The sequence below is a fragment of the Lampetra planeri genome, chromosome 4 (assembly GCF_965212315.1).
Source record: "Lampetra planeri chromosome 4, kcLamPlan1.2.h2, whole genome shotgun sequence".
NCBI classification, from domain to species: Eukaryota; Metazoa; Chordata; class Hyperoartia; order Petromyzontiformes; family Petromyzontidae; genus Lampetra; species Lampetra planeri.
Window position 1 is genome coordinate 1768963 of NC_136110.1, and position 27684 is coordinate 1796646.

At 43.3% G+C, this 27684-nt stretch overlaps 1 protein-coding gene across 1 annotated transcript; it reads right to left on the minus strand.

Moving 5' to 3' along the window:
- Window positions 1–1217: 1217 nt before the first annotated feature.
- Window positions 1218–27531, minus strand: POLD2 (DNA polymerase delta 2, accessory subunit). The gene is made up of 10 exons (XM_078592960.1): window positions 26917–27531; window positions 24514–24635; window positions 23654–23777; window positions 22853–22967; window positions 21387–21585; window positions 19728–19808; window positions 9720–9877; window positions 6074–6201; window positions 4007–4108; window positions 1218–2999 (listed from the first exon to the last, which is right to left on the minus strand). The coding sequence occupies exons 1-10, from the start codon at window positions 27182–27184 to the stop codon at window positions 2827–2829; spliced, it is 1470 nt and encodes a 489-aa protein (XP_078449086.1). The 5' UTR covers window positions 27185–27531; the 3' UTR covers window positions 1218–2826.
- Window positions 27532–27684: the final 153 nt, after the last annotated feature.

A 27684-nucleotide genomic window follows, 5' to 3' on the forward strand; every position in this document is an offset into this window, starting at 1 on the left:
CAGCAGAGTGAGGAATAGAAACCAAATAAAAAAAAATGGATATTGTAGTAATTGTATGGGTCAGTGTTAAGGTCAATATGGAGACGTTTAGTCTCAGAAGCAAACATAGCATTTTAGAATTAGAAAGTACTTTACAGATAATTATCCATTTCATATGAAGGCTCTCCAACAACTGCAAGTCTGAACAATCTAGGACGTGTAAATAATCCAAGGACGTGTTAATTAAATACGTTTGGTAGTGATTAAGATAAGACGTCGTATTGTATCGGTGCAATGTGCTAGTTCAGCCACTCACCTTTCTTGTGACCTATCCAAACTATGTTGCACTCACAGAACCTCCACTCGGGGTCTGTACCATGCACCGCTTGTGAAGACTGTCCCTTGAACCGTTCCGAGTGCGCAAATGAAAGTGAAGTGGGCTACTCACACAATGCTCCTACACGAGTTGACCAGAACATGCCAATGTCACGTCGGTCAAATTAATACATTAAACTTATGAGGCCAAAATAGACATAATTAATGGAGGACTTCAATGCAGAGATGAAGGTGCAGCGATAAAAGGGTGACTGGTATATTTAGCGTCAGAGTAACTGATGACAGCGCTGGAATATTAGTTTCATGCCAGCAGGAACTTGAAGCTAATGAACACATTTTCCATGAAGGCGTCTAAAAAGCTCAAATGTGACATTCATTTAGGTAATAACTTGGTGTAAAAAAATAAGCAAACGTTCAATGTCTCCCCAAGAATGGTCAATCCTTTATAAACAGCAGGTAGAAAAAAATGGTTGCGCAGAGGTCGTGGCGACCTTGAACTTTGCACCTTTGAACTGAAAATCAATCCCCAATCGCGATACTGCAGTCGTGAATGACCCCGAGGCTGTTTCAACGTTTATCAAAGGGATATCGGCGAGAATTCACGGCTTTTAAGCTTTAGTGGGACTGGGTCGATGGGGGGTAATAGGGTGGAAGTGATAATGAAGTGGTCTTATCAATAAAAACAAAACAATTTAGCAAACAACATTGAGCATACCTTGAGGAAAGATGAGTTTTCACTTGGCTGGAGAGGTTTGTCAATGTGCAGAGGTTAAAGAGGCAGAGTTGCGACATCAAAGCACGCAGATCACTCCAGACAAACACCACGGCTCGGCCTGTCATTTACAGACATGCGCGAGCAGCATTACAATTACTTTATTTTATAAATCCAAGAAACACATATATTCATCAACGTCCTTGTAAAGGGTTTATTACAAAAAAATGACTACATTTTTAAAACAAACTAATGCCATTCACCGCATCCGTAAACGGCACAACATGAGGAAATGACTCGGCTAAACAAAGGCTGCGTGCACGACACAAAGAGGCAAAACTCAAACATGAGAAAACCACACACACACAGAGGGATAGACACACGGTGTGAAATAAACTCTCAGGGCACAAAAGGCAGTGGGGGCTGTCACGCAAGTCCAATAACTCTGGCAAGTACAAGATGCAACTGAATCCACGTGTAGCTAAACAGCTCAAATATTATCCAACTCACGACTGGATCAATTTACAGAGCCCAATGGTGATTCTTGCAGGCAATGTTTACAAAGACCTGATAGAAAAAAAATCCATATTGTGAATGTAAGAGATCCAGTGGTATTATTTGAAATATTTCATCATTGTGTACGAGTGGCATCGCTCATATCAAATATTAAAATATGGCCCGCAACGGAATTGTAAATGAATGCATCTATGTCAATAAGGAATTTCAAACCTCCCTAGCAAAGTGTACAAATGTCAACGCCACCTTGCACAGCTAAGTAAAAGGTATCACTTGAAAACAAAATCATAAAAAGTAATCAACTCAAACGCAATTTAAGGAACTCGGTTACCTGCAGTGATTCACCGAGTTGGCTGCAGTGATTGCAATTTTAATGTGTTCCGAAAGTATGTATTTGTTTCCGCATTAATTAACGCGATAAGCTAGCATGCTAATCTACAAAACTGACACGAAGGAACAGGGCACATTTATCACTCCAGGCACTTGATATCGGTACCGCTCGGCCCTATCTTATTCCGTCCATGAAACAAGGAAGCAACGTGCTATTGAGTTACCACACTTCACTGTGGTCGACAATTCACCCTGGAAAACTGTAAGTTAATAGGCACATGCACAGCATAAGGAACTGTCTACTTGGCAAAATGTGATATAATTCCCGAAGCAAAGACAAAATGTGCGTTGTAATCTCAATTACGGCATACGCCGCTAGCTCTAAGACTGAGAAAGGTGAATCTTGAAAACTGGAAAAGAATACTGGGTCTTTATACTCATTAACCTTAAGCCAAGCAGTTATCCTAATGTCCGGGCATTGCCACACACCACCGATATGCATTGTGAATTTAAATGGACCCACCTTGAGCTTCTGATGTTCGGTGAAGGTTAAAAAAAAATGTTGTGTTTAAATTGCCACTAACGATTCGTCGCTTACAACCAACTCTTACACTTAAGATACATTCGTCGAAATGTGCGTGTAACAATGTATTGTGAGAGATGTAAAGTATTGCAAACTGTATTCTGCTACATGTCGGTTTATGGACAGGAAGGGATTATGCAACACAGCTGAACTAACAAGGCCGTACAGGACAAAAAAACAACAATGCAACAAAAAAAAACACTCTAGAAACAATTGAACCACAAACAAGACAAAAACACATTCTTGATTCTTGAATCGAAACGAGACTGGAGGAGGAGGAGGTTGCTGGTGAATTCTTACGCGACTATTGTTTGGAGTGCTTTTCAGGTGGCAATTCATTCCTTCTGCCTTTTTACAGTGGGGCTCCCTATCAATTGCCAACGTCCATCTCTCCATCGTCGTCGTCGTCGTCGTCGGGCGGCACCGTGAAGGCGGAGAAGCTGATCGGCTGGCACTGGAGGGTGCGCAGATTGAGCAGGCAGGCCGTCTGGGTGGTCGAAAACACCGGCACGCACACCAGCAGCACCCTCTGGCCCAGGGGTCCTGCAAAGCCGCGTGACGGGAGCGAGAGGAGGTTCGCGTGAAGACCGCGTGAGCACGCGCGCTCACACGGATCATGCGGTACACGTGATTGAATTTGAGTTTAATCAGTTTGGTTTATATAGATATGCTTGGTTTGACCTAATTATGTATTGTTTTAGCCTGAGCTTGCCCATTGGTGTTTGTAATTTTGATCTGCTTTCGTATTGTAATTTTACATTTGCGGTTTCATTTGCTTAAGTCTTTATTTGTTGCACTTTAGGCCCTGTTTGCTGCTATGATGTTTGCTGGTTATCATGATTGTGAGTTTTAATTTATTAGCACGATAGAACGATTGATTGTTGTTTTCAAAAAAATACAGCTGCTGGTCTCAATGGCCTCTTAAAAATAATTTAACAATAATTTTCAGCCACTGTCCATCCACTGCTGGATGGCCTCCCCACGCCACGTCACCGGGGTTATTTTCAAATGCTTCCCCACGCTTGTCAGTGCGGGTTGGCGAACAGGGGAATGGCCCACGTCTGGTTCAGAAGGCAGTGATGTTAAGCGCCGTGGCCAGGAAATGAACTCGGGTCGCCGGATTCGTAGCGCAATGCACTAACCAGGATGCCACGGCTCAACTAACAGGCTCTTACCTGGCCTTCAAGAAGGCATCGTGCTGCGCTGTGAGCGAGCGAGAGGCCTGTGTTTGTAAATATGTGCTGTAGGCGAGCAACACACGCAAGCTCGTTCTACTACCCCGCGGAAGCAGATATGCATAATGCATTTATAAAAGACATCGGGCCCCATGCTAACGCATACGAGCACACACGCGGTTGATCACGTACACATGCACACAGGCAAGCAGGCAGGCATGCAAACAAATCTCTCCCCTGTGCCAGCAGAAGATCGGTAATGTACAGCCAGAGACAGAAAAAAAGCCTTGCATTACTCATTTGCGGGGGTTACCATTCGTGCTTGTAAAGTCATTGTCAACACTGAGCCCACGGGCACATACAAACCCTGCCCACCTGTGATGGTTTTTGTTTGGAACTTGGGAGCATTGCCGCTGAAATAAACATCTGGACAGCAGTTGAGAATGAATGGGTCTTTGTGTATGAAAGGATAACAGCCTGCACAAGGGGAGAAAAAAGGGGGTAAACATTGAACAAGAGGATACAACTGAATATACAGTCAACTCTTGATTTTATCTGCGGTAATGGTGGGGGTGGGGGGCAGGACAAAACCAAAACACACGTAATGCAAAACATTTGCAGATTAAGCTAATATATATAATGCTCATCTATGTAGAACGTGCATTCTATTTATATTGTTTATTAAGATCATCGGCTTATCTGTCTCTCATGTTTGCAATCACGTGAGCAGTGAGCAATAATGGTACCATCGTGCAGAGAAAATATCATATTAAAACGGATAATCCACCCACGGATAATTAAGTGAACTGTCTATAATTGTATCCGTGTATTTGTGTAAAAACAACCCTTTTATAATTACAAAAAGCATTATTCACAATCCATTAAACCAACGTGTTGGGTGTCCAGCGATAAGCAGGGCGAGCCCTGTATAAAACATGAGCTCATTATAATTTACACTGAAAAAAAAATCTAAATGCACGCTTAGATCATCCCCGAGCCCTTGTGGAATGGGAGATTCGTGCGTTTTGCGAGACAAAAGAGATAGCACACATCCTTGCAAAGTGGTTCCGATTCCTTTATAATTGCAGCAACTGCACATTCAGTAACAGTGAGCAGACGTACCCCCCTATGGTTTCTGAAAGTTTTGCAGACTCCAAAGACAGAAAATATTGTGTTGGGGTAATAGACGTTACATAGACACACAAGTTAAGTTTTGTACGAAACGGTGGCTGTAATGTAATGAACGACAGTTTATTTATTACCCGAATAAAATATGAAGGAATGTCTTAATAAATAACTGATGCAACTGACAGGCAGAAATAATGTAAAATGTATACATTTGCAGTCTCGTAACATGAATGAAAGGCCTCCGTTGGTATTTTACATTTCTGTACATCGGGCTGCGTTGACCTTTGCGTGTTACCCCCTCTTTGTGTGGGTTCTCTACGGCTCTCCAGTTTCCCCGCACACACCACTCATCAAGAAGGAATTGGCCAAACTTCCCAAACACAACGCTCCTGTAAAAGGCATTTTGAGAATCAGTGAGGCTTCCTGGACAAATACGTGCCATTATCATTATTATAGCGACATTCAGTACACATCCTTCAGTGCCCATTTTTTGTAAAAAAAAATACACCACAGCTAATAGATTCAATCAAACACTGCCAACTCCTCAGAAGTTGATAGAACCTGATAGAATCCATTGCAATCAATGGGACCCAAGTCCACATTGAGAGACTTTCATGAAAAATGCTCAATGTGCTGCTTCTTCTTGTTTCATACAGTTGATGTCGATGCAGAGCAACAACGACAATTTCACATTCAGGTGGTCAAGCGAGATAAGCGCGTCAGGAGCAGCGGAGTGGTGCATCATCGCTGTGATGTCTCCTTCGTATTTGTGGATCGGGCATTACGTCCTTAGATGCTGTATGGTCTGTTACGGATGAGCACAGTCGCAAACAGGATAGTTTTTAATTTTCCATTTGTGTGTCAGGTATTCGCATCTGCCATGGTTTATGCGAATGGAGTTTAGGTTGGACTATGAGTATACTCTTAGGTTTTTTCCAGTAAAGTCACGTAGGTAAAAAAATTATTATAATAAAATAAAATAATAATAAATGAAAAATAACTAAATAAAATCACGACGTTTGAAGTCACTTGATACAGTAAATTTAGCTGTGACGGTTCCACCTGAAGACGGAGACTTGTGTTGCCTCCAAAACGTCGTGATTTAATGAAGTTATTTTTCATTTATTATTCTTTTATTTTATTATTATTATTTTTTCCCTACGTGACTTTACCAAAAAAACCTAAGAGTATGAATCCTTGCAGTCACGAAAGCTTCAAATCTAGAATTGGACTATGAGCTTTGTCGAAGATCAAACCCTGTGTGGCGAGACCGGGTCATCCGGAGGGGTGGTGAGAGAGGAGATGGGCACCCACCTAGCGTGTCTGGCGCTGTGGGTGCCATGTGGCTGGCTCGCAGGGTCCACTCGAGGATCTGCAGGTGGTCCTCCATGCCAGAGTACTTGTAAATGTCCAACACATTCTGGCCAGACGTGCCCAGCAATCTGCGCATGTGTACACACAAGTGGGGGTTCTGGTTCAGTGTTTGTATGCACACCAAGGTGAGACCTGAAAACGGTGTGTTTCAGAATCAGAATCTTGATTCATACTGGAGTAATCCGATGAGCTAAAAAGTTACTTTTCACATATGCCCAGGAGAAAAAACAAACCCACCTCAAGATGCATTCATTTTCTCTTGCTTTCAATTCTCTAAATTAGCTCCTGAAATGTGTTTATTTATTTATTTTGTGATGTACAGCACTTTTGAACACTTTGTAGAACGACGCTTTAGAAATGTCATGTATTGTTAACTGAGATATAAGATTTTACTTTATTGAATGTGTAGCGACATCACTGGATGTCACCATTTTGTGCGTGTAGTACCGGCCCTAGAGGGGCACGGTGTGCGTTGAGTAACAGCGCTGGATGGCACCATGCTGTAAGTGCAGTGCCGGCCCTACAGGACACGGTGTGTGGGTGCCGACCAAAGGGGAAGGTCGTGTGAGGCCATGGCACTCTGGTTGACCCGGGAGGACACATGACCGGCTAAGATGACAGAGGGGCCCCCAAGAGGGGGCTAGGGGGGGTCACGTGATAGGGACAAAGGTCGTTCCCGATAGTTCTGGAAGGTGGACGTGGTCAAGGGCGGAGCCGGCCACGCCGCAGAGAATATTGGGACCGGGGATATACATCCTGGGAAAATAACCCTTCGTCTACGATCTCTGTTCTACGATCTTCCAGCACGTGGACCCGGGCAGATGCAGTTGGTCCTGGGTCCGTAGTAACAGTTACGTGGCAACTAGTGTAGTTAGCTGGGTGGTCAACACCCGAGGTTGTAATTCTGTTAAGGGGAAGTTACCCCGTGTGTTGGAACTAAATAAATGCGCTGCCTCCAAAGTCTACGTCTGCAACTCAGTTGAACCCACGACAAATGTAAAAACAAGCGATAGCGTTTGCATGGGTGGAGCGGTGGCAGAGTGGTTAGTGTGTACTGCACTGCTACTTGAGTTCGATTCCTGCCCAAGGCTAACATCACTGGCAAGTGATATCAGAACCACTCCTGGGATTTGCACCCCACTCCATCCCCTTCACCAACCCATGCGAAGTATAGTAAAAGTAAAAAAACATGACTAACACGGCATTGAGAGGTCTTCATCCAGAAGTCGATAAAAAAAAATGGCTACATATTTTCTCTATATATATCGTACTACGATAAAAAATAATCTATGCCTCGAGTTTCCTGGCTGGCTGCTGGCTGCGTTCATCTCCACCCCAACAATAACTCTGTTGTTAGTGGCTGCTGCGGGCCGTTGCCATTGAAACTACATGGGTAACTGGCGACAAGGATTTTCCGTGTAACAAATAAACGTGAAATTGAACGGCGGAAGACATACTAGATAGCGACGCCCAAGAGGTGGGCGTCGCTAAAATTGGTCTAACTTTTAAATTTGCGCTCCTATTAATGTAAGTCTTTCACCAGAATATTCTTGAAATCTCAAGAGAATGTTACAAAACAATCACAATACTTATTACCTTGGCGTTGTATTAGACATCAAAGCAGATGATGTGTAGTGCAGGATTGTGAGAAGAGTATGAAAATGACAGCTGTCTCTTATTTTCCATTGCAGACTAACGGGTTCTCTACTCGTAAATATAAACTTCAGAAGTGTCCGTCTGTCCGTCACGCTCTGAATCTCCTAAACGGTATGCTGGAGGTAAACATGTATTAAACAAAACTTGCCAAGGACATTCCTGGTGTTTGAATTTCCAGCATTTTTTCCCTGACATTTCCACTACGACTTGGGGACATTCAATGGCTGGCCATTTGTAATTCTTGATGTCATTGGAACGCTTCCTGCAATTCAACACTCAAGCTGGATGCAGGAGTTGGCGATAAGTGTTAGGTGGATTAAAACAAGGTCCGGCTTTCAGCATGTGCGAATGTGTTTTGTCCGTGTTGTGCATGTGATGTGTGTCTATGTGTGTGCATATATTGATGTTAATATGAATGTATACCCTACGAACCCGGCGACCTGGGTTCGATTACCACTCACCGTCAACACCAGTGACAATTATCTGAACCGGTCCTGGGCCTCCCCTAGGTCGACTCAGCCTCAAACGAGTATTTAGTTCGGTGTGTAAACATCGCCACTCGGGCGACAAAAGCGGCTGGGTGTGGTGCTGGCCACCCACCTCTTCGTGTACCGTGCCGGCCTTCATAGGTACTCACTAACAGCATGTGCGCCAACAGTATGTTCAAGCTATATGGGGGATATTTGTCTTTGTATACTGATGTTGATATGAATGCATGTGTATACAGTATGCGTAACTAATGTACATGTACTCACTCAATCTCTCTGGCCCCTCTATGTGCTGTAACGAAGCACCATTGCCTGAAATGTCACCTATTATATACTTAAACATTTTAAAGCAGTGTTATTGATGAATGTGTTCAGTTTTTGTTGTTATTAATATAAATGTCCACGTGTATGAATTCATTGGTTCATACACACGTGTGTGTGTGTGTGCGATAATGTTTATATGTACAACTCAGCCTCATATGACTACCTGGTGTGGTGTGTAAACATCGCCACTAAGGAAACAAAGGCGGTCGGGTATGGTGCTGGCCACCCACAGTGCCAGGCTTCATGGGTGCTCGCTAACAGCATTTGCCCCAAAAGTCTGCTTAGGCTATACGGGGGATATTTTGATAATGCATAATTCAGCGAACACACATTTGTCTAAGTTCGTGACTTCCATCACTTGCATATCACTTAAGTTATATCCTATCCAAATGCATGGGCAGTGCTAGTTATTTATTTTGCATATGTAAATGAGATACATAATGCCGGATAAGGAAACAAAGCTGTAGAGAAAACCACTCATTGTTCTCCCCTGTGTATCATCTTCCACCTTTGTCTAAACATAGGCCACATTGGTTCAGTCACTGTTCTTTTGTATGAAGTGAATATCAGAGTTCAAGGTCAATGTTTGCAATTGCAATCATTGTTTCGTTACACAAAAATAAGTGGGTCCACACTGTGCCATGTGCCAACTTTAAAAGATACCAACACAATTAACAGGACCTACTGTAACGTGAATGATGTAGTTTAGCTTGAGGAATGCAACTGTTGGTTGGAGAGAGCAGAGAAATGGATGGGCAAATTGTTCTACCACTTGACCACCATTAAGATGCTCGTTTAAAACTAAAACCCGGTGGTGATCAACCAGTAGTCATCGCACCATAAGCATGGGCCTTGGTAGAACAAATGAAATGGATGCACGCTGTCCCAATTTCCCCCTCTCTTCAAAGCCCAACACTCAGGCTGCACCCCCCCACCCTCCCCGGCAGTTGCACGACCAAAACTCTCGATATATACTCCACTTTGATTAACTCACGCGAACAACTCCTGGACAAACAATTTAAAACAAGCGTATTGAATGATGACCCGGATGTCACCTTCAGCTTGGCTACCACCAGCCCTACCTCCCCTGCCCCAGAGTGGGTGGTGGTGCCACTCACCGGACCCCGGCGATGTTTGCTTCGTATGGGTTCGTCTCCAGGCGCAAAGTGACGTAGGAGGCGGCGCGCGGGAACATGCAGCGGTGCAGCGGCTGCTGCGGCATCATGTAGTTGGCGGGGTCAAACTCGCCGGGCATAACGTCTACATCCACGGACGCCTGCGGGGGGGCCCTCACACAGTCGACACGGCAAAAGGCGCGTGACATCACCGCTCTGCGCACTCATAATATAGCACGAACGGGTGGTTGCGGGTTTAACGACACATTTATATTTACGCGATCTAACCCAAAAAACCTTTATTATGGGCAATTTCTACGTTACGAATCTGTCTCAATGACAGTTACTAACATAAATGCAGGTATAAAGCCCTTCTGTCACGTCATTGCCAGATGAAAACCTCCTGATGCTGTGTTTAATGTGGGGGTTGTTTTGTCATACTTCACCACGCTGGCCAATGTGGTTGGTGAAGTTGCAGTGCATCGAGATACACATAATACAGTACAACAATGGATTTGCAGCACTGCCCTCTGCTGCCTATAATCATAATTAATTGTTTATTTCATGCCTCCCACGCAATAAATCTGGAGGTGCTGGAACAAAGGGATATTTTAAATAATTACTCAGAAAGAAAGTGATTGCAGAACTAATGCAATATTAAAAACAGTACAGTATATACGGTATACACAATGGGAATAAACAACATTGAAAAGCTAAATTATGCTTGATAGTACTCTCTTTTGTCTATATTGGAATTATTCATATGCCATTTGAAAATAATGTCTTTACATTTTGCTTTAAAGTTGTGGGTGCACTCAAATATCTCAGTAAGCTGTTCCACAACTTTTGTGCCAAAACACCAAATGCCCATTCAGAAATCCTTAATGTTGTCCACTTCTCTTCTCAATGATAATAAAATAAAAAATCTACCTTAGCTGGAAATCGTAAAAAAATATTGCATCATTATTACAAAAAATAATAAAAGCATTGTTGTTGAAATAACGTCTGAAACAGACAATTACTAAAATAGCAAGAGAGTAGGTGAATGCATTAGAGGCCCTGGGCAGGAGTGATTGACTGATTAACCGATTAGATTTTAATAATTAAATCAGTAACAACATGCTGCTGAATTCCACAGAAATGTATTCCTGTGGTGATAAGCTCTAATTAGCCATGGGAAGACTTACTCATTAAGACCTGCCGCATGCTGGCTAGGGTGACCAGGTGGAGGATTGGTGGGGGTGGCATTTCGGTGGGGTGGTGGTACGGTGATTGGTGGCAGGGGTGCGATGTGCTCACTGGGAGCTGTTGCAAAAAAAGCAAATCCGAGGGAACGTTAACTGTTTATTTGCAGGACTTGAGTCGAACCTCCTGGAATGATTACAGAGCAGGAGTGAGGTTTTCTCAGTTGGTACGCAGCCAATTGTGTTGCGACTGGGGTCACACCTAGCCACTCGTCCATGTCATTTTAAGAATAAACCACGAGGGGCAAAAGAAGGGTGCCAACTTCCAAAATGTCACATCCCAGTTACATTGGACGACTCATACAGATATACTGGCATTTCCAGTTGTGTCAACTTTCTTGTAACCCATTCCTGCGGAGGGAGCTGGTAGGAACGTTGGGTTGCTCGGTCAATGGCCAGGGTCAACGGCGGCGTGGTGTATTCCGCAAATATGGCCGACTGTGAGGGTGGGCACAAGCCGGCGTGAGTAGGTTAAACGTTGAGTTTTATAAGGGCACCACGGGGTGACCAGCCCCTCCCCACCCAGCCCCACCCCTCTAACCCCCCACCCTCCCCTCCCCACCCAGCCCCTCCCCACCCTCCCCACCCAGCCCCACCCCTCCCATTTTTGGATGCACGACGGACGGACACAATAATCTCCTGTGGGCTGGTGGAACCAGGTGGTTCCTACCAGTATAATATGAATAGATATACAATACTGTATTTAAATATGGAATAACTGACAACAATTTGGAAATCCACTGCTGTGTGGTCATGAAGTTTTGTTTGACCATGCGACACAAGATGAGTCAGTGCGGTGTCCATGGATCACTCGACAATGATGTTAGCCATGTCTGAGAATTCAATTCGGGTCACCAGATTTATAATGCTATGCGCTGACTACTGTGTCACCGCTCTCCCACATATATAAATCAAATAAATAAATAATATGTCGACTTCACATATCCACCTCTCTACACAACAGAATTAAAGTATTTCTCACACAACCCAACAGTTGCACAGCAATTTGGAAGTGCGTTATATCAGCAGTATTGTTCGAAGATAAATCTGGCCGGGTTTCAACACACAGTGTCTCATCAGCAGTCAGGCTTGCCTGAATCATGCTTGTAACCTGCCGATCTTACACGCAAGGACCCACCCTCACCTTAAGTTACGTAACACCAGATTGATGTAAAATTATATAATGCTTAACTCAAAATAATAATTTGCGTCTTTGTGGAGAATATTAATATTCAACTAATTAGATATTTGCTATTCATATTCTCCAGAACAAGTCTAATTATTATTTTGAGATGCATATAAATATATCAACTTGATAACCAAGTGAGAGCTTATTGAGACAAAATACCCTTTTGCATGGAAGACCTGGGGTACAAAATGAAACACTGAAAACAACATGCAAAAACCATCCTCCAGCTATACATTCCACATTGGAATAGTTTCAGTGCTACAATATAACATCGGCCACGACAACACATGTAATTTTGAGCGAAGTTTGCTCTCCAGCAAGCAGTCAGCCAGTCAGTCAGTGTCCTTTATTTAACCAAGAGCTGAAATAAACCCAATGAGACATGTGAAACATTGCCTCTTCTACAAGGGCGACCATCCGAACAAAACTCGTCCATAGCCACGGTGAACTAATTTCACACCAAACGAAAGTGGAAAGCACTGCAAGTTACAGAGGATGTCAGAATGCACAACCCTACTGCAAAAACCACCTCACCTCATACATATAATATGCAGGCAATGCATTTCAAGGGCTATTAATTATCCATGAAACAAAAAAAACCTAAGACATCTTTTGGAATATGATTTCTACATGCAAAAACCCTAACTTACCGATGACCAAATTACTAGGAATGCACATAATCTCATAAGATCTTGCAAGCTAAGCAGTGTCGAGTCTGGATAGTGCTTGGATAGGCGACTACCATGAATAAGACAGGTGTTATTGTAAGCTGTGGGAACACATTATGAGTTTCAGTGGGCATTGCAGCAACATAATGTTTATGCTCCCATGTTTCTGCTTCCCACCTTCAAAATCCTTCACTGTCCAGCATGGAGAAGAAGTATGGTCAAAACACCCTCACAACCCATACAGCGTGGCAATCCCCTCATCCAGCAGTGTATTGACAATTGAGATGCATATGCACTCACATCTAATATTGCCGTGGTGTTCTTTACTTCTCATTCGATTCGTGGCATTTGATGCATTTTATTTTGATGTTAACAGTGACAGAACACTGTGAAAAAGCACTCGGTCACAGTGTCTGCCTCAAAAGCAAAGTGCGCGTTGCGCTGCTTCAATATTAAACCCACCGCATTTTAAATAATGCAAATGCAACGTCATGCATAATCCATTATCTTGCTTCACCATGGGTGATGCGACCTTAACTTTTCAGCGCAGCGGTAGTTGCTAAGCAGTTCCGGTGCAGTTACAATCCCCGCCACGCAGACACCCAACTACTCTGCTAATCCAATTTTGAATGCCAAGTTAAGCGACACGCAGGGTCCCCCACGCATAGAATCGGGGCTCGTGAGCTGAAATGGGACCCCGACGAATGGGACCCTCTGTCCAATTTCCCTCCCTATTTAGTTTCTTCAGCACCTGGGATCCTCTAGTCGGTGGGCCCCTGTGCAGTTACACTTTTCCCGTACCTCCGATTAGCACGGTTGGCGAGGTAAGGTGCGAAATAAGTTCAACATAGATACATACATACACTTGCGGCACAAGTGACAGCTGCACCCCTGGCGCAAGGTGCGCGTGTTGGGTCTCGCTTGTGCCGGATCTCACACGTCGCTGCCGCTCACATTTATCCGGTGGCCCCCATGTATGAAGCACCTCGGGGGAATTTCGAGCGAATGTCGATAATTATATCATTATCAACAACATCCCAACGCACATTTGCACACTTGCAAACTGGAAATTTGGCCTGTAACGATTCACACGTCAGGTGTCCTATGACTTGGAACAATTCAGTGTCCTGATTTGATAAAACATATATATCTAGTCTGTTTTTCTGCCTATTCTTCTCTAGTTTTTAAGCTTGTTCTGTTTTGTACATTCAACCTAAATATCACATTAGCATAGAGTTTGAATATGCCTTGTATAAACCATAAACAATCACACCCACAGTTCTATTGCATGCATCATAAATGTAAGAATTGATTTCATTCAGTGAATCGATGGAGCATTGGATGTGCTGGCGCCATCAATTATGCAACAAAAAGGATATAATTAACATCAATATTTTCCCCTCGGGGATAAAAGCTTTTTTTTTATCTCAAAAGATGACCAAAAGCCACAAGAATTGCGGGCATCGGTGACGATCTAAAACGGAGGAAACAGTCCAGGCTTGCGCAACAAGTTGGGATGCTCCTGAGCCCAGAGTTAATCAGGTGTGCAAATCTGCTGTGCAAATGCCAAGCCACCTGTTGTTTCTAACCTCTAAATGCCCGACAATACTTGCACAGACCTCTGCACACCTACAAAACACAAGCGCTGCATGCATGCCCAGCATGGCGTTATCCAGCAATTTGGACGCAAGGGTTTGTGGATCACAAATTTATAAAACTCCCAATCTACTTTAGGTGCAAGGTGACCAACAGAAAGGAGTGCAGTGAGTTTGTGAAACCATTTGTGCGGAACTCTGAGTGTTATCCCCACATATGAGTGGTGGGTTTTCTCAAGGGTACTCCGGTTAGCTTCACACATGAAGCGAGAATAGAATTGGACAAACATCCCAATGCAACACTACGCTGTAAAAATATACTGATTCAATTAGCGGTTCATCTGGATTTATGAAAATATTGTTATTCTGGAACTATTAGACAAAACAATCTTTCACAAATTATCTGCTTCAAACCACTTCAAAAGCACGGACGTGAGTAATGGTCCGTAATCTACACGTTTACTACAGAAAGAGAAAATAGTAATTTCCTACATTTTAGACTTCTTCAATAAGCCTGGCAATAAAAAGCAAAACAATGGAAAAATATCAATGGGAAATGTCTAAGCTTCCGAAACATGTCTTTATCTTCAACAGATAAATGGGATGTCCAGCATGTTGCATTTGCTGCACAATTAAACTAAACAAAACTCAACGGACTGGCAGGTCTGTCTATCGTTTGGCTAAAATGGGGCCAAGTAAAGGCCCGGACACTTCCATTCATGCCACTTCTGAAATTAAAACAGCCGTGAATTGTTCAAGGAATATGGGAAAAAAATATAATACTCAAAGTGCATTTCTGAAATGTGAACCTCTCTACCCATTCATCTGCTTATCTTGACTATTAGATGCTTAAGTTTCTCATACGGACAGTGTTCATGAAGCTCAAAAGACCATGGTTAACTCTTGTCGAGAGCTGATGGGTTAGTTATTTCTTTCATCAAAAAAAGATTTGCAATTAAGTACATAGGAAAATAAATGTTTTTCAAAATTAAACATTATGCTGTCTACCAATACAATTAATTTGCATGCAATATAATTAGGGAATGAGTGTGAGCATTAGCGCCTTACGTGTGTTTTCATCTGTACGTGTTTGTACGTTTCTGTGCGTGTAGTTTCTTGGTACAATCAAAACCCCTCACACAGTGGAGGCTCCCATGATCCTACCGGTTTGTTAACTCCTGCAATCAACAGGGAGTATAAGGAATAGAACTACAAAGATATAAGCAACTGCCTGATTATTTTTCTATCTAGGGTAGGTCACTTCAACTAGAGAACATTTGGCACCAGTCAAAACCAAGAAAAACATTCAAAGTTCACCTTATAAAATAACAAATACAGGTTTTGTCATGTGCAGATATGGGATGTAGCCAACAGCACTATTGTATTACTCAAAAATTTAAAACCTGTATTCCACACCCATGAATTCTGCTTGCCTATGATTTGCAATATGTTCGATCTTGTCAGAGCTAAGCAATTAAGTCGGGTTGAGCCTGGATAGACCTTGGGTGGGGTGAACCACCATGTGCATATTGTTATTTGCCCGAAAGGCTATGTGGTGGGAAGTAGAGGGCAGCGTATCAAAATCAATGATACTGTAATTCTATGTTCCCAGGCTTCACCAACCCATACGGACAACTGCTTCGAAGCGTGGTTAAACAACCCCTATTACCTGCATGGCGTGGGAAAGCCCTCACCCAGCAGTGGACTTGATAAAAGGGCTGTAAGTGTACAGCCTGGCACAAAACATTAAAACCTCACAACACTGTCAACAGCACTGTAAAATCTTCTTAGGTTTTTTTTCGGTAAAGTCACGTAGGTAAAACATCAAAATGAATGAAAATAAAATAAAATAAAATCAAAAATCACGACGTGATGTTTTACCTACGTGACTTTACCGAAGAAAAAAAAACCTAAGAAGATGATTCCTTGCAGTCACGAAAGCTTCAAATCTAGAAGCACTGTAAAAATGTAATTTGAAACCCGAATTTGCCGTGCATTAATTCACTTCAATGCTTAAAGACCTTTTTGGTACAGAAGAGCACAGAGAACGTGGTGGTTATTTTAGACCCGTCGCCATTCGTGTTGATGCATGCACATTGCATCGGCAGACAAGAGCCTCCCATGCCTTGAGGGCTTACAGAAGGCAGCAGCCTGGAAAAAAAACATCCTCTCGAGAGCAGAACAAACGAGGCTGACTCACAGGACAGGTAAGCAGTGTCCTTCAGCTGCCTGTCCCTCTGCACGGACAAGCCCTTCTGATCTTTCTGGCGGTCGTGGCTCAGCGTAGGGTGCTGGGGAGGGGGTAAGTTCAAACGGAAGGTGCACAATCCCCTCTGGAAAAGCGCGCCGGTTCAAATAGGGAGGGAGTCTTTTTATTAGAGGCCACCTACTCGCCGCACCGACAATCTTCAAACAGCAAATGCGTGGCGAGTTTAAACTTTAAATGGCCCCTTCTTGACCCCCACGGGTGGTGTATGGTGTTGCTCACAAATATAATAAACTAATGCGGAATAATTCACGGCCCTTTCTCCATCCAGTGCTTGGATGAGAGACTCACCACACCGTGTTGGTTGTGGGGGTTGTTTGACCATAATTCACCACGCTGGTGAGTTCAGCTTGGTGAAAGCAGGCAGCATCGGCATGCAAGCATAGTAGTACCGTACAACACGTTTTTCTGCACTGCCATCTGCTGTCCAAAACATAGCCTCGCAGCCTTTTAATTCGGACAGAAAAAACCCTGAATAAGGGACAGCGTAGAAAAATATATTTTTATGCTCGCACATCTATGCCTCGCCACCTTCACCAACCCGCACTGACCAAGGTGGTGAAGTATGGTCAAACATCCACAATGACCGACAAGGCATGGGAAGGCCCTCATGCAACATTGGATTGACGAAACGGTTGTCCGTGTACACACACACGAGAACGTTGAATAAGGAAAAACGTTTCTCGTTCGTCACGCGCACACACAAACAAAACACGCGCGCTGTGTCACGCCAACACGCGCTGACGCACGAGCACAGGTAAAGGCCACGCCGCACTACAAGTGGCCGGTAGGAGTAAACGTTGGGCTGCTGTGGGCGCGATCAGCAGGGTGGAGCGTGAGTCGGGACCAGTGTGGATATTTCTGTCATTTTGACCTTTTACATCCGCAAATGGCAACAGTTGGGGGCAAAGCGGGGGGGGGGTAGGCAAGCCAGAGGGAAACTAGAGATGGGAGTGAGGGAGGGGGCGATGGGAAGAAGCCGTTAAATAGAAACGTATGCCATACTCTCTGATCTCCTGATGGTTTAAACAGCCTAAACAAACATAAAGACAAAAATCCCCAACAACACACACCAACAAAAACTACAAACCCATAAACTATCAACAAAAATTGTGCACAACTATGAACACAACTTTCCAACACCGCACGCTGTGCAGCAATTAAAACAGATAATTGAAACGATGTATACAGCTAGAAATGTTATACATTTCAGGGATTCATTTCAATTTATTCCGTGAATATAATTGGCTAAATATCCCAATTAAAGGACCCTCCTGAAAATGTGTGGTTGACTCAGTAAGGCTATCCTGGATACATTGAATTGTTAATTCTAACGATCATAACTTAAAGCCCTTTTCAACGACACTGCTAGAAAAAGCTCTCATGTGCTGTGGGTCATGGTGATTGTTTCACCATACTTCACGAAACTGGTTAGTGCAGGTTGGGGGCCGAAGACAATTTCAGATATCACTCACCACTGACGCAAGCCATAGCCACGAATCGAACTCAATTCACCAGGTTTCAGAGCGCAGTCTGCTAAACACAGCATCACCATTCCACCCAAGCACTATTACTGAAATAAGATTGTGCTACATTACAAAAATAAAAGATGATCGAGTGACGGTGCACATGACAGCGCAATACATGACAGAATAACAGTGTTAAACCACTTCGCTATCACCGCATGTTAGTGCACAGTAACCTTCACACTGGCAGAGTTCTACTTGCACACCACCGGAAATCATTAAGGATATACATCTCTAAGCACGGCATAACCATCTTACTCCAGGAAATGAATTATTAATTACGTTAAGAACTAAACAAGACGAAACCTGATAACCTCAGCACCAGGGAGCCAAATGTGCAAAAATTAGGTGCTGTGCCATCTGAAGAATCAGCAATTACACCGCAGCGACGAGGGATTTTACAGCACCGCTGACATTAAGATGAGGAAAGCCCCTTCCCCAGCTGGGTGTTGGATTTGCATAATTAGAAGTTTTTAATTATATTTTTTAACAACAGGACTCACCCTTCCCAATATCTTTCACTGCTCCCCTTTGCTATTTATGCTTCAAAAACGCTGTCAATCGCTCAAAGACTGAAACGTATTCTTCCTTGTTGGCTGCTTCTCCAGTTTAGAGTGGTCTTTCTGTTTATGACCAGCTTCTCGATTAGATACATCTGTAATTGGTAAACTTCCCATTATGCCAATTTAATATATATTATTATACTTAAAAATATATAATCACTAACAAATGTCGATAAACCTGGTTAAACAACCTCCATTGCCAACACAGCGTGGGGAGGCCTTCATCCAGCAGTGGATATACAAGTTAAAGTATAGTGATTTCTTCCTCAAATGAGCATTGAGGTGGTGCTCAGCTCATGTTTACAGCCATGAGCCAGTGGTGGTGAGTTTATTCCTCAGACAGTGTTGAATTAACAAAAAAAGTGGTACTGGTTTTATCGATCCCAGAAGGATGATTGGTTCAGTTAACCCTCGAAACAGGAATTGAACTCGCAACCAGCCATAGAGCTGCTCGCTCTACCACTGATCCTCTTGGCTGGATTTACAAAGGCATTATTGTTAAAATATCTAAACACTTCAAACCATAAACAATAGGAGTATGGATATATTAAATTGTGTGTGTGTGTATATGTGGGGAGCGGTAATGTAGCGGTTAGCGTGCTGCGCTACGAACCCGGTGACCCGAGTTGATTCCCGCTCACGGCCAATACCAGCAACTCGGCCTCAAGTCAGTACCTGGTGCGGTGTGTAAACATCTCCTATGGGGAGACGAAGCGTGGAGCTGCCACACACCCACTCGTGTACCATTCCGGCCTTCATACGTGCTCGCTAACTGCACTTGCCCCAACAGTCTCTTAAGGCTAAACGGAGGATCTTTTTCTTTATATATACAGTGTGTATAGGTAAAAACAACCAGCATTACAGATTGTTCCCAAAGCCAGAGAGGCTCCATTTCCAGCAGGGCAAGAGGGCAGTGTGCAGAGCTGAGGTGAGAAAAGCCCATTCGCGGCTGCAACTTACGCAGAGCTGCACCAACAATTCATCGAGTGCCTTCATGGCCTCCACGCTCGCTGCCTTTGTCTTTTTGGTCAGGTACTTTGCCTGCACCCGCACAAACATGCACAGACATCAGAGTGACATTAATGCGCACGTACATTGGAAACGCATGTTGGCACCAAACTATCAGCTAAATAATCACCCATGCCACGGTGGCGAGATGTTAACTCGCCTGGTTTCCAAGTGGGCGTGGGTTCGATCCCGACCCTGACCCCTGTATATTTTGAGTTTGCAAATTCTCACAATGGTCGCGTGGATTTTCTCCGGGTTTTCCAGTTATTCCTTCCACATTTAGAAACATGCGTTTATAGTACTGTATTTGGCTGATATAAATATCCACATGATAAGCCACTTTATTTCTATCATTTGTGGCCAGGTCGCTTCTGAAAAAGAGATATATATCCCAGTGGGCCTTACCAAGTAAAATAAAAAATAGTTGAATAGTTTAAAAGCTGAGCAAAGAGCCGTATTTGCCATGACAAGCGTACAATAATCCACCTACTCTGAATGTCCCTTTGGGAAAGTGCTGTTGGCAGGCACTTATGAAGGGTGAATGGTGGTTGTGATAATTCTTGGTATAACCATTAGTCTCCCTTGTGATTTATTCAATTTATATTCTTTGGGTCTTTCGGTAAAGTCACGAAGATTGGTTCAAAGAAAATGACAAAATAGCCAAAAACTACGACGTTTCGATCGCAACACAAGCAGACGATCGCTTGTGTTGCGATCGAAACGTCGTAGTTTTTTGTTATTTTCTTTGAACTTATCTACGTGACTTTACCAAAAGACCCAAAGAACATGAATTCCTGCAATCACGAAAGCTTTAAATCAAGATTTATTTAATTGTTACGATTAAAGCTACAATTCAATTCAAGAAGTTTTGTTTAAAAAATCTGGCTGCTTTAAATTTCTACGTGAAAAGCCACTTCGTTGAGCTATCATTTGTGGACAGGTCGCTTCTGAAAAAAAGAGCTAAATAGCTCAGTGGGCCTTAACTGGTGAAAAAAATAAATAAAGGGAAACCATGTGGTGAATTTAGCAGCCACTATGTGATGGAGGAGTCACTTAAATCCAATGTATGAAACATCCGAATTAGAAAAAAACATTATTACATAGGGAACTTGATGCATCTTGGCTTCCCGTCTCTTAAATATTTTTTTCAACCACATCAACAGGGAAAGTCATTGTGAGTTCAGCTAAAAATTGTCAATCTTGCCCATGAGCAAGTAATGCATATTGCTCAGATGATAAGTAGTGCAATAACCGCTATAAAGACAAACATCCCCCATATAGAGGTATATAATGCTTGGGCAAGTGCTGTTAGAAAGCACCTATAGAAAGGCCAGCACAACTTTGTGTCTCCACAGTGCTGATGTTTACACATTGCATCAGGTACCAATTTAATGCTGAGTCGACCTAAGTAATGACCAAGATTGGTCCAAATAATTTCCATGTATTCTTGCCTTGGCCAGGTATCGAATTCTGGTGGCCAGGTTCATAGCCCAGCAGGCTAACCACTATGCCACTACTCCACCCACCCGCTAACCGCTACACCACCGCCACACACATCACACAAATCAGTTCTTTAAAACAAGCAACCTAAACGAAAAATACGAAATGCACCTTGCTCAGCGAATCCTTGCTCTGCGTGTCCTGGCTCAACAGATTCCCGGCGAGAATCACTCGGGCGATCCCAGCGGACGCCCGTTGCTCCCCGAGTCCCCCCAGCTGCCCAGTCGCCACGTCCACGAGCATTTGCAGGCCCAGCGTCGCGTCTGTGTTACGGCTGCCCAGTCCGATGCCCGATGTGAGCAACACATACCTGCACATGCCAGGGACGTGGGTACAGAGCATAAACATAACATAATCGTACACGTTAACAGCTGAAAAAAAAGTAAGCGTGCATGTCGCTAGAAGGGATGGCCGAGGGTGGAAACTATTGAAAAAGTATCAGCCAAGAGCGAGAACACACCCAAAATAATGTACCCCACGTAGATGGAGTAATGAAATCAGCTCGTGCGCAGATGCTAGGTGGACTGTTACATCGCAAGAAAGCAAGAGATGGTGATGGATTGGGGAGGATTTCATGTCGTAGTGTATTGATCATGGATGAATATGACAGAATCCCCAAAAGCTAAGCAACCTTATTTTTTTCTCAAAAAGTTTTAATTCAAGTGAAATAAATGTTTAGTTTTTCATTTGTAGGAATGTCAAGAAGATCCGACTGTTTTTCAAATAATTATGCATCCTTTTCTATGCTTTTTTGCCAACCAACATGGAGGCAGAGCCAGGGTTCCATCACGGTTAAGGGACTCATCATTTCACGTAACCTTTTGCGAACAGCATCCTGTACAGCAGTGTCATTTTCAAAATGTTGCCCTTGTAGGCCACACTTCAAAGACCAAATAAAAATCTAAGGATACCATATCTGGGCTATGCAGTGGGTGGATAAGGCTGCATGGTCCACCACAACAACAAAAACTGTTCAATGGCCTCTGATGTTCTCCGGCGTGTTTGGTCTTCTGTTTGTTGTGCTGGAGGAGGGCCTCTGACATGAATGTCAGGACAAATTTGCCATATGTGCACCCCTTTGTCAATCCACTGCTGGATGAGGACCTCCCCAAGCCGAGCAGGTTTCGGCAGTTATTTGACCATCCTTCACTAATGCTTGTCAATATGGATTGGTGATGGTGACGGGCATACATGTTGGGAGATAGAAATACAGTACAACTATTTATTTAGTTGCAATGCTCTCTGCTGACAAAGTATCCTTGCAGAAGCCTATAATACCTGTTTCATGCCTGGTGGTCACCAATCCAAGCACTATATAGGCTTAACTAAGCTTAGATTCTGGGATCAAGATGAAATCACATGCAATCCCGATTATTTGATCAAAGGCTGAATTTGTTGAATTTTTACTATATATGTATTTAGCCTCTCAAAACTAAATGCGAGTAAAATTTAAGAAGCCATGCGTACAAAGTTATTTCGAACAATAAAAGCCATTGCTTTTGCAGTATATCCTGTGTAATATTGCAATGAAATGAAAGGGTTAAAAGGTGATGCTCTGTGCTGATTTGGTTCCGTACGTGTCTTGAGTTGGCAAGGTCGCTGATGTCTGTGGCGGCAAGTCAGCCATGCAGTAATCTTCCACGTGGAACTTTCCGTCCTCTTTTTCAACTCCTTTCACTGCCACAATAACACCTATTCAAAAGAAGACACTTAATAATTTAAACAATCCCATTTATCATGCACACGAGTTAGGAAAATTGAAAGAGAAAGATGGCAATCTGTGGACTGATTTGAATCTCTGCCTAACCACAGCCAACGGTCCTGTTTTTCACCACACACAACTCGTAACGCCCTCGTTTATAATGCAACACACCTGATTAACTATCAATGCAAGAAATAAAATTATACAAACCCCTATTAGTTTTTTTATGATAAAAACATTGCATTAAACACTGCGGAATGACTGCACCCTTATGTCAGCGCGTCTTCATGCTCAACCATACAATGACGGCAGCATTTAACTATGTTGGTAGCTCGGGATCAGGGGTAAAAATTCCACATTCCCATGACAGGTGCCGGTTTACTGACAAGATTACTCTTGATGACTGTACACAAAGTGAAAGTTTTATCAACCTGAGAAATATAACAGACTATTATTTCGACCCATCACAGTCCTTTGTCAATCCACACCTAAATGAAGGCCTCCACACACCATGTTAGTCATGGAGGTAGCTTGACCATATTTCACCACGTTAGTCTATACGGATTGGAGAAGGGACCTGTTCAAATATAGCTCTCCACTGACTTTAGCTGTGGCTGGGAATCAAACTCAGGTGGTTGCATTCATAGCACAGTGTGCAAAGTACTGCAGGAATCACCGGTGACGAAGAGGTCGGGCTGGATATTCCCAACAAGACCCACTCGCTGGAGCTCATCCTCCAGAATCAGCTCATCCAAGGATCCCACGTAACGCTCGCGAGGAGGCACGGGCAGCAGGTTATGCTGCGAACATCGACCACATACGGCATTGGTGCAACCAGTCTTCCAACAAAAATTGTAATCACCAAAAATATCAACAACGCATTCGCAGCCACACTTATTGCACATCATATATCTGGATTCCACATGACCTTCTACAGCCGGTTTGTCATTCTCATGCTGAATGATAACATCACCATGCCGTACAGGTAGCATTGGTTATTTGACCGTACCTTAACCACGCTGGTTAGTGCAGGTGCAGAGATGTGGGAGAATAGAAGTACATGTAACCCAAGGCCCTGTCGTAACCTGGTAGTCACCAAAACAAGCATTGCAAAGGCTCAAACCTGCTTAGCTTTTTTACATTTTACAAGGTTGGGCACTTTCCAGTTGGTTTTCCCAAAGGTATAACTGGAGCGGCGATAGCATAATGCCCGCTTGTGTTTATAGAATATTTTGTTTTTGTGAAACGTTCCCAAAAGTTGGGCTTTGTCTTGATTTTTTTAATCAAAAGTTGTTGACAAAATATCAAGACCTATTGTGAACAAAATCAATGTCAGTAACACAAAACTGGAAGCGGTTAGGGATTGACAGCAAATTTGCAAAACTGCGTTCAGGAAGACTGCATGTGGGGAGACAGGTTTAATATGTTCAAGGATTTATCAGTGTAAGATATGAAGGCAAAGCGTTTTGAGGCAAGCCAGCAAGAAGGTTTTCCTAAACATCTTCCAGTGGCCGGCTTAACAGAGCATTTACCAACCTCTTCACTGATCTCCTTGAGAATAGACGGCCGCAGCTCCATATGCTTGTAAAGGGTACCCACCACATAGCAAGGGACACCAACCACAAGCTCAAAGAGCTTCTTAATGACAACGTCCTTGCCTGCAACACATGCAACAGAAGAGACTGTGAGCTGTGTGGGTAGATGCAGGATGTCCATTAGCTCAGCCCTTTAATTGGTGGAACAATAATCAGCATTGATTGATGGCCCCTCCCACACAATTTGATGGCGAGTGTCACAATTCAGGGTCAAGACTTTATCTTATTTGTATCGTCTCGTTTGTAGAGTGTGGATTGTACATTCTAGCTTGCTCAGTCCATTTGCCTAAATTCAATATTTGCATAAATCATATTGTATCATGTATCGAGTGTGAATCCTGATTTTATTCCAAAAATCAATTCATAATTACACTCAAAATGTAACCTCACTACTGCTCTTAGGCAAGGGCTAAATCTTAAATCAGTGCCACTTAATGTCACATTTGTTTGTCATGGCACTCACTTATCTACATGAACAAATTAATTACGTCATAAGATAATCATTCCAAATGGTTATGACCTAAATAACTTTTATTTACCAATCAGAGAAAATAGTACCAATAATGATGCGCCACCGAAGGTGGTAATGAGAAGTAAAATATCCAGCCTGAGCCCACCTACTCTACCACATGTCAGGTGAGAGTATGGTTATTCCTAGAACAGACCCCCAGCACAAGTCCAGTTGAAATAATTATTTGAAAAAATAATATCTATACAGTAATACCCTTTAGAGAACAAAAGTCTGCTGAGAAAACCTCATGCAAGCTGGGACATGACATTGCTCTACTTTTGAGTGCATAACGTCAGGGTTAACAAAATCCAAAATGAGGACAGCTGGAGGTAAATCTTTAATGAAGCTCAGCTTAAGCTGCTCATCTGCCCCAGATTTCTATTGTTCAGGGAATTCAAAATCTTCATTTGTTAACAAAGCAGTTGAACTAGGTCAGTGTTATGAACAGCAGTTCGGGATATCAATAACCACAACCCAATTCAGGCTCGTATAGGAGGCTGTATAATGCAGTCCAAGAGCTCAGACGAGAATTCTCAGATGTCATACCACGTGAGGTCATATAAGTTTCGTCGTTCCAATTAATGTAGATAATAATGCGAGTTTTGCATTTTAAATTAGTGGGTTATCAAATAATTCATTGCATGCCTCTTAGAATATGGCAAATCCACGAATGGCTCAGGACTGTCAGTGGTGATGAATGCTGTTCCAATGCATATTTGAAGGGGTAGACAATGGCTTAGTTTTGTCTCATTTCACTCAAGTTACATTCCGATTGTGCTATTAACATCTTGTCAAGATAAAACAATATTTTATGGAAATCCCACCACAAGCTGCAACATGACATCTTGTCAGCAAACGGCTGGAGTCACTTCACTGGCCTATTACCCACACGATGTGACGCAATTTTGCATATCCCAACCCCAAATATTTTCTTTACTCATCAGAGTAAAAAAAAACAATCACTTGAAGATTATATTCATATTGTTAATACATTCATTAGTCTCGGCTTGAGACGCGTGCTTTATTGCTAAAAAAAATATTTAAAATCTTTAAAATACATAAAATGTCAGTGGACAAAAAAATCCACATATCCTGCAAGATTCCTGTAAATTACTTCAAGTTCAAGTTAATTTATTAGGTATAGCCCTGTGAGTCATTCGGCTCTTGCAACAGCAACAAACAAAAAACTAAAACATGAACAAGAAAACATCTTATAGTGACTATGTGCAAACAGAATATCCAAGAATAGACAGCTAAATATTGCAGAAAAAGCACCGTACACCAACACTGTGTGCAAAAATCCCAGTGGGATGCAAGTCAAACAACAACAACCACAAGACAACTTAGATTAAGGCCATCAGTCTAACTCCGTACTACAACAAACAAACATGGCCAAACCAAAAAACTTTTCGAAAATCACCAAAATAAAGCCATAAAAGCAATGAAACAATGGTCATAGGAACTGTGACCGAATTTTCACAATAAACGACATAAACAACATGTACTACCAAACTCTGCAGCCATAGCTCCACAACAGTATGAGCATCAGTCGGAGTATCAACATTTTTCAATGCACCTTTAAGATCAGCACACTAAACTGGGATTACGCATGACATCGTCACCCCACTCGTGCGAATACAGTACTTAGCAAGACCCTCCTGAAAAAAGATCTTGTGACTTGGTGATCATTTTACATTCTAGATTTTTCATTTAACTGGTAAACTGGAGCAGTCATAACGGTGTCTGCTGAGCTTCTGAGCCAGGCTCTCTCCTCCTTTCGCCTCGGTGCCCTCAGACGTTGGCCATTAATTAGAGCCAATCTCCCTCGCTCACCCCAATGTCTCCGAGCCCTGGCCTCCAGCATTCTCCGCATGAACACCAGGCGGCTGGCGTAGAGGTGGGCGAACTGGCGGCCGAAGGAGCGATCGACCAGGAGGAAGCGGTCGGACGGCGGGAGGGCCCGCGATGTCTCCTGTCCCGACTCCTCTCCCGTCCGCCTTTGCAGCCGCTCCTCACCGTCATCCCCAGCAGGGCCCACGGGTTCTGGCCGCGAAAGAAGACAGCTGCTCTCGCCCAGCGAGCTCGCCTGCTCTGAGAACATCGCTTGGAGTCGCCGCGCTTAAAACCCAACACGAATCACGGCCACGGCGCTGCCCCCCCCCCGTCCCAGCGGCGGCCTAGTTCTTCGGCCCAAAAGGCTTCTGCTGAAAGTTTCAAGAAAGTGGACTTACCCCCGCCCCTCCTCTCGCGTTGATCGGTTTTGTTTATCTACGCGTAAATGTTATGCTAGAGCGGCCGATGGTTAAAATGCTTCAAGAAACGACGCACGCACCTCGCTGCTATTTAACTTTTTGTTACTTCACTGCCCGCGTTGCTAAGTGACAGCGGCGTGAGTGACCTCGCGAGTTTTCCCGCCAAGACCACGACGTGACCTTTAACCTCCTGGCGTCACGGTCACGTGATGGGCTTATTTAAACGGCATGTAAAAACATGTATTTAAAGCTGTATTTATAAATAAAAATCTGCATTTGAACGACTGAGAATACCACGGTCATATGGCGGGGACTGAGTACAAACTGCCCAATAATCCCGTTGATCCAC

What these genes read in the sequence shown, in the direction of transcription:
- POLD2 (XM_078592960.1), bottom strand. Translation starts at nt 27,184, where the DNA reads ATGTTCTCAGAGCAGGCGAGCTCGCTGGGCGAGAGCAGCTGTCTTCTT. An exon ending in CAGGGCTCGGAGACATTGGG is followed by an intron (nt 24,636 to 26,916) that starts GTGAGCGAGGGA and finishes CATGTGTTGCAG; the next exon opens with GCAAGGACGTTGTCATTAAG. An exon ending in GCAAACATCGCCGGGGTCCG is followed by an intron (nt 6,202 to 9,719) that starts GTGAGTGGCACC and finishes ACACATGCGCAG; the next exon opens with ATTGCTGGGCACGTCTGGCC.